The sequence below is a fragment of the Lepisosteus oculatus genome, chromosome 1 (assembly GCF_040954835.1).
Source record: "Lepisosteus oculatus isolate fLepOcu1 chromosome 1, fLepOcu1.hap2, whole genome shotgun sequence".
Lineage (NCBI taxonomy): Eukaryota > Metazoa > Chordata > Actinopteri > Semionotiformes > Lepisosteidae > Lepisosteus > Lepisosteus oculatus.
In genome coordinates this window covers 25368876-25376077 of record NC_090696.1, presented here as the reverse complement: position 1 = coordinate 25376077, position 7202 = coordinate 25368876, and the positions used below count along the sequence as shown (strand labels likewise).

The 7202-nt window shown below is 39.1% G+C and overlaps 1 protein-coding gene across 1 annotated transcript in view; it reads right to left on the bottom strand.

The window, feature by feature from the left end:
- Nucleotides 1-5033: 5033 nt before the first annotated feature.
- The window catches only part of fbxw7 (F-box and WD repeat domain containing 7), a 139471-nt gene continuing 137302 nt past the window's right edge, over nucleotides 5034-7202 (bottom strand). The window contains exon 12 of the mRNA XM_015344664.2: nucleotides 5034-7105. Within this exon, the coding sequence (XP_015200150.2) occupies nucleotides 6837-7105 (269 nt within the window). The 3' untranslated portion in view covers nucleotides 5034-6836. The remainder of the gene's footprint in view (nucleotides 7106-7202) is intronic.

Sequence of the window (7202 nt, the reverse complement as noted above, 5' to 3'; positions counted from 1 at the left end):
AAGTTGCGAATCGACTGTATAGGCTCAGATTTCGAAGACAATTCTTTTGAAATTAAGAATTAAATGTATGTGTACAACTGTAGTGCAATCAACTCTGAGGAGGAGAGCTCTAATGACTCACCTGATTTACATGAAATTCACTGTCAGATTAAGAAATTGTGAAACAGGAAGGCTACAATGATATATTTCTTAGAGGATAAGGTCTCACAGCATCGTAGGTTCAGTACATGAGTCATATCTCATTAATTGTAACCCCCGTAACTTTGTCGAAAAAGTAAAAGATAAACTAAAATCAAGAAGCGCACAGTTATTTTTTAAGTACAGCACTTGCCATTTCAGTAAAGCTGTGCTGATGTAATGTAACTCGCTGTTGAGGCTCATGGGGTAGGCAATAATACATGTACAGATGCAACTAAAAAAATCAATTATACGTTGGGGAATGTACCACACATGGATTTAAAAATGTAAACCAATCCTACTCATGACTTTTTCCAATTTGTATTGAGAAATGATTATGGAAGACACTAACTGTGAAAGTCTATTGAAAAGAAAAGCTAATGTATGCTCATGTTTTTTTCTGGAGTAATAGTTTTTTTTTTTGGTTTTAGGCATGTAGCACAATCATTTTATTGTTATAATACTTTAAAAAGAACTGCAACATTTATATTAGACTGATGTTTGTTTTCAGATTCTGACATGTTTGTCTGAAACAATGTAAACTGCTTTGAACTTGCAACAGCATAACAGGCTGTACAGTCGGTGACTACATTAATATATTTTTTAGCAAAGGAGGAGAGACAGAAAATAGACATTAAGTGTCAGGACACAGCTATGTCCCGTCAGCAGGATTTCCAAACAGGATAGCTATTTATCTGTATGACAACTCATTAAGTGGCTATGGCCTGCTAGTGTGAAACGAACAAGTGTTTCTGAGTAATAGTACTGCACATTGGTAAAGGAGAGAAATCAAAAGGCTTGTTACCCATCTAAGAACCAAATTCAAAGTAATTCAAACTGAATTACCTTACTGACAGTGAATAATGTGCATTTAAAAAAAACACATCAAATGACTGTAATAAACATATTAATGTAATTCCTATTTTGTACAATTTGACATTGACTTTTAAAAAATATATATTTGGGCACACGATGTTTCAAGGCTACAATCTTTAAAATGGATGGGCAGCAGCTATCTCACTAATTCACTCCCCAGGGGCAGCCATTTCTAGAGCATTGTTCACTCTGTCAGGCACTCTTCACTATTACTTACAATCCTCATGGCTGTACTGAGTAGGCAAGGTAAGCTCTGGCTTTTAAAATTGGTCAGCTGTACCATGATTATTGCAGGTCTGGTCGTTTGTTCTGAAGCCCGGCAGCCAAATCTCCAGTTAAAAGGCCTGACTCCTACATGTCCTCCTATTTCCTTCTCCTCTCAAACTCTGCTGGTCAAGGTGGAATGTTTCAAAACACACAGCACTAGAGGAAAGATTCAGAGGAGTCTTCTGCTATCCAGTCTACCCAACAAGTACAATACTGTTAATAATAAAAAAAACACTACTCGTTTAAGATAATTTTTACAATCCCTAATGTAAACCTGGTAAAATGCTTTGCAAACGGATTTAAAAAATGATAAAAACCTGTATATATAGCCTGCTTTGTCATTCTAAGGATTTTTAAAAAGCCTTCACAATGGAATGTGGCAAATATGAACACACAGTAATGCACTTTGGATGCTGTACAAGTTGAACATGGATTTTTAAAGCTTGGATTGGGATAGCATGTTATTTACAAAGCAGTAAGTGACTTCAAAGCTCAAAGTGGATGTACAACATTGTGTTACTGCAAATGGCACAACATCACTCAAAAAACAGTTTTTGAAGGCACAGAACACAGTAAGGGGACAGATGTACTATTTTGTCTTGTTCTAGAGCCAAAAAACCTAGAGACCGGATAAAAATGGAATTCATTCTAAATCAAATCAGAACACAAAACCAAATGCAAGTTACCTTACACAAATTAAAAAAATTAAAAAACACTAAACCCACAGAACACTCCTACCAAATACTCCCATCTTGTTTCTCATTCTATTCTTTAGTTTCATATCAATACGGAAAATCATAATAAAATATCAATACTATCTTCTATGGGTCTGGAGCTTTTGGAGCTCTACTTTAAATGTCTCACAGAAGTCTGTGAACAGCAGTGAGGAACCATACTTTGTTGTGTCAGTGCTTCTTAGAGTGGAATGCAGAATTATATTGTTGAAGCTCTTCGGCAATTCAAAATGTTCTGCTCCAGGATATACTCTTAGAAAGCTCAAGAATCTGTTTATATAGCATATTGTAGAATGTTTTAAGAAATTGACATTTAGTAGGGAAAAATTACTGTTTTGAAAGCAGTGGACACATTCCAACAACAGAACAGTTGGATATGTTTTATCAAGAGGGAAAAAACAATTCCAATGCTGACGCTGTAAACACTAAAGAGATAACCTAATACCTGTTGAGGATTTGGATTTAATGAAAAAATTCCTGCTTGTTTCGTTAATGGGTCACTTGTTTACTATACAAAGTAAAGATCACTAAGCAACAGTTTGATCTTCAACAGCCTTTTTCCACTTCTAGCATGAAATAAACAGTATATTTTAAAATGGCCTTCCTTCAATTTTGTATCAAAGATTAAAACATTATCATTGTTTATATAAGGAATGCTGATACCACAGGTAGGATAAATATAGTGGCTATCAAAAGTATTCACCACCTTTTTCACATTAACTGTTACAATACAGAATCAAAATGCATTCATTTGGGATTTTATGCAACAAAGAGTGTAACAAAACACTCTATAATGTCAAAGTAAGAACAAAATTCTATAGATCTTCCTAAATTAATTAGAAATATAAAACAAGTGATTGCATATGTATTCACCCCCTTTAATAAGACACACCTACTGTAAATAGGCTCTGGTGCAACCAAATATCTTTAAAAGTCACAATCTGTTGAATGGAGTCCACCTGTGTGCATTTAGTGTTTCAGATGAGGTCAAGATACTGTCCGATCTCTGGGAGGTTTCAAAGTTGATTAGTACAGCTCCCAACAAAAACTGCATCATGAAGACAAAGAATCTTTCAAAGTACACCTGGGATAGGGTTATTAAAACAACACCAATCAGGGGAAGGGTATAAGAAAATTCCCAAGGCATTACAAAGCACAAAACACAGTAAGGCTCATTACAAAGAAATGTACAACAATATGGCACAATTGTGAAAGTGTGAAGAACATGTTGTCCTCAAGAACTTTTCAGGTGAGAAAAAAAAAAGTATTCAGATGAGAAGAGCAGTCAGGGATGCCACCGAGAAGCCTGTGACAACTCTAAAGGAATTACAGTGTTCATGGCTGAGATGGGAGAAACTGTGCATATGACAATTGTCTGAATGCTTCACAAATTTGGGCTTCATGGAAGAGTGACACAAAAATCAAATCTCAACTACATTTTGCCAGAAGGCCTCTGGGAGACTCCGAGACCAAGTGGAAGAAGACTATTGTCTGACAAGTCCAAAATTGACCCTTTTGACTTCAATAGTATGCATTATGTTATGTTTTCCCCCCAACATCATCCTGAGTACACCACCCCTACCGTGAATATGGCATGACAGTATCATGCTGTGGTTCACTGCATCAGGGCCTGGAAGACTTGCAAAGAAAGAAAAACTGATTCAGCATACAGAGCAGAGAAAATCCTAGAGGAAAACCTGCTGGAGTCTGCAAGAGACCCGGGACTTGGGACAAGATTCATCTTCCAGTAGGACAATAACCCAAAACATACAGCCAAAGCCACACTGGAGTTATTTAAAAAGAAAAACAAGTCAATGTTCTGGAGTGTCCAAGTCAAAGCCCATGCCTCAATCCAATCAAGAATCTGTGGCAGGAGTTGAAAATTGTTGTTCACCAATTTTTCCCAGCCAACCTGAGGAAATTTGCAAACAGCAACTGAGCACTTTTGCAAAGAAGAATGGGCAAAAAGTTCAGTGTCCAAATGTGAAAAGCTGGTAGAACCTTATCATGACCCGTAATTTCTGCAAAACTTGCCTCCACCAAATTTTGACTAAGGGGGGTGAATACTTATGCAATCAGTTATTTTCTGTTTTATATTTATTATTAATTTATGAGGATCTGTAGATTTTGTTTGTGTGAGTGTTTTCTATCAGTCAATGGCAAAAACTCCCAGTTAATACATTATGATTCCATATTGTAACACAAAACATAAAAAGTCCAAGGGGGTGAATACTTGACACAAACTGTACACACAACTGCACATGAAGGAGAATGAGGAGTAGGGAAGTGAAGGGTGATTCCTCCGACCCACCTGAAAGCTGGTTGTCTTTCACGATGTGAGCGAAAGTTCACAGGGTATGCAACGCCCTGCAGGACGTTCAGCCGACTGGATGAAAAGTCCAACGCAAATTTGCTGACTGCACCACACCATGGTGTAACTGCAAGTGCCCTGGAACCTGAAGGGTATCACTTGTTCTCTGAATTAATGGAGGGCCAACTATTCCCATCCTACCCTTAGGGGCACCACCACCCTGGAGAATTCTGGTCCTTGTTGGCTAGTGACATGGCCAAGGCATAAACTGGTCATCACACGACCCAGCCTGCTTTTGTGACTCTCTGCCACTCCACCCCGCCGATTCATCCTGCAACACCTGGGCGCGAACCCGGGTCTCCGGCGTAACGCACCCAAACTAGCCCCGCTACACCTTGCACATTGAGCCATCCAAGGGCCAATGTGCACACCCAAAACAAACTGAGTGAAGAAGTGTTTCGAGGTGTACCCCAGAGACTAGCAGCAATACAAAAACAGAGAAGACCTCTATTTCAGTATAGTCAGGACAATGTGTAAGTCAGGGTTAAGATACTGAATAAGAAGACAAGCTTGCTACAAATTGCTAAGGACTCGAGCAGATGCTTTACTGCAACATTTTGCAGCTAGACACACTCTGACAAACGCAAGGACAACAGAAATGCTTGAAATGAAAAAAAAACCCACATTTTATTGCACTTAAGTTATAAGAAAATAAAAATTCTAAGTGAATCAAACGATAGACACAATCCCTTTAAGGTTTTTCAGTCTGTTACGTCAGGCAGTTACATGAACTGAAAAATAAAAACACCTGCAACATCTGATTTCTCAAACCAGACTATAAATTAACAGGAAAAAATAAGAGAGAGAAGAGAAAGAACAAGATTGTTTAATATACAGTGTTATACCACTTTCACAGTTCAGCTTGAGTTGTGTGGCTCTTGGAGAATGAGGCAAATCTTTTGGCTACTTTACTTATTTTTGCCTGTGGTGCTTTTCCATTCACAAACTGTAACTGTTTAGCCAAGTCAGTTCACGGCAAAAAACTAATGTTAAAGTCTCAACACTAAGACTGACTCGCACTTATATGCAATTTTCGTCTTCTTATTTTTTGTCAGTTTATAATTTGTAATATATGTATATATACACACATATATACATATATATTCAAATGTGTATATTCTATATGTTCATTCCATTTCACCACAGTCCTCAAAACATATACGTTCCCCACAGAACAGGCTGAAAAGAGCTTTGTCCTAAGGAATGTGTTTACAATTTGCCCAGAAACACACGCACACGAAAAATCTGCTCAACCATTTTTGTTTCTTCCTCGCAGGCAAACCCATCTTTGTCTGTCCAACACTTTCCTACACTCAGCCTCTTAGAGGCACATTTGGCTCAAGTTTCAGTGGCAAAAAAAAAAATTAGGTTGTTTTTCATGTTTCTCTTTTAAAAAGTCCAAACTAGAGTAAATTTGGAATTTAGTCTGGGACTAAAACGTCGCAGCAATAAAAGTTCCACCTTTCTTTTCTTTTAGCAGCATAAATATAGTTTGGCCACTGGGAATACAGTACAGGGATGGGACGCTATTCCCATTAGCTCACAGAGACCCCTCCCCCCACATAGCACCAGCATTGAGGAACTAAACCAGCCGGACTTCTTGAAAACTCAGGACAGCTTGCCTTTCCAGAGCAATAAACCCAGATTCAGCTTTAAAAAAGAACACAACAAAAAGTGGAGAGACAAAGAGAGCAAAAGAGAGAGAAACGGAGGTTAATACTGTGACTGATTGTTGTTGGCAACATTAGGCAAAAGTCTTGTTGAATTGATCACATGTACAAAATAACTAAAATTCACAGTACGTTTGCTTTTTTTGTAGTATTCAAACCAGGAAACAACAGACGGAAAAACAACAGCAACAGAAATGGTACAGAACTGAGGCAAGTGCCTCCTGGTTTGAAAGTCGATCAGTTCTTGGCTTAAACTTTTTCCCCCGATAAGAAGCTCTTTTTTTTAGATTTTATGCTTTTTCTTTACACTATTTAACATTTCTTACAAGACAACTTCTCTTTCCTTTTGACTTATGTACACAGCGGTGACTCCATAAATCAGTTGGCTGTTTATGTGGAAAAAAAAAAAGAAACTATACATATATATTTATACATGTTAACGGTTGCATCAGGCTTGAGTGACCAAGTCTGTCTGTGCTGAGCTGCCCCGAGCCAAAAAGGGAGGTCACTCATGCGCTATGATAGCATGTTTGCCTTCTGTCAGTTAGCGTTCTTCTCCCCTTCCCAGCAGTCTACACCGGTGCTTCTCACTGCCCCGAACCAGGCTTGGTTTCCACCAGCAGCTCAAGGGTGGGGGTGTCTAAGGTCAGAACTGGAGTGGCGGTGATGGTGGAAGGAGGGGTGAAGTGTTTTGACGTAACATGTTCAGACGCGTTGAAACCTTGTCTTGCTCTTCCTCCTTCATTTCATATCCACGTCGAAGTCCAGAACCAGCAGCTTGGTCTCCTCTGTGCCGTTCCGGCTGCCCACCGCACACACCAGCTTGGTGTTGGAGGCCCGGATGCGCCACACCACACCGCCGCTGCCTCCGCTCTCCAGTGTCACCAGGTTGCGGATGAATTCGCCCGTCTTCAGGTCCCACAGTTTCACAGTCCCATCGTCCGAGCTGGTTATTACAAAGTTCTTGTTAAACTGTAGGCAAGTCACGGCGCTCTGGTGTTTATGAGGACCTGGGAAGAGAGAGAGGGGAAAAATGATCAAAACCACGTTTGCAATACATTTGAAGGCAATGAAATGTATGAGGCGGCCGTGAAGAGAAGATGTTAA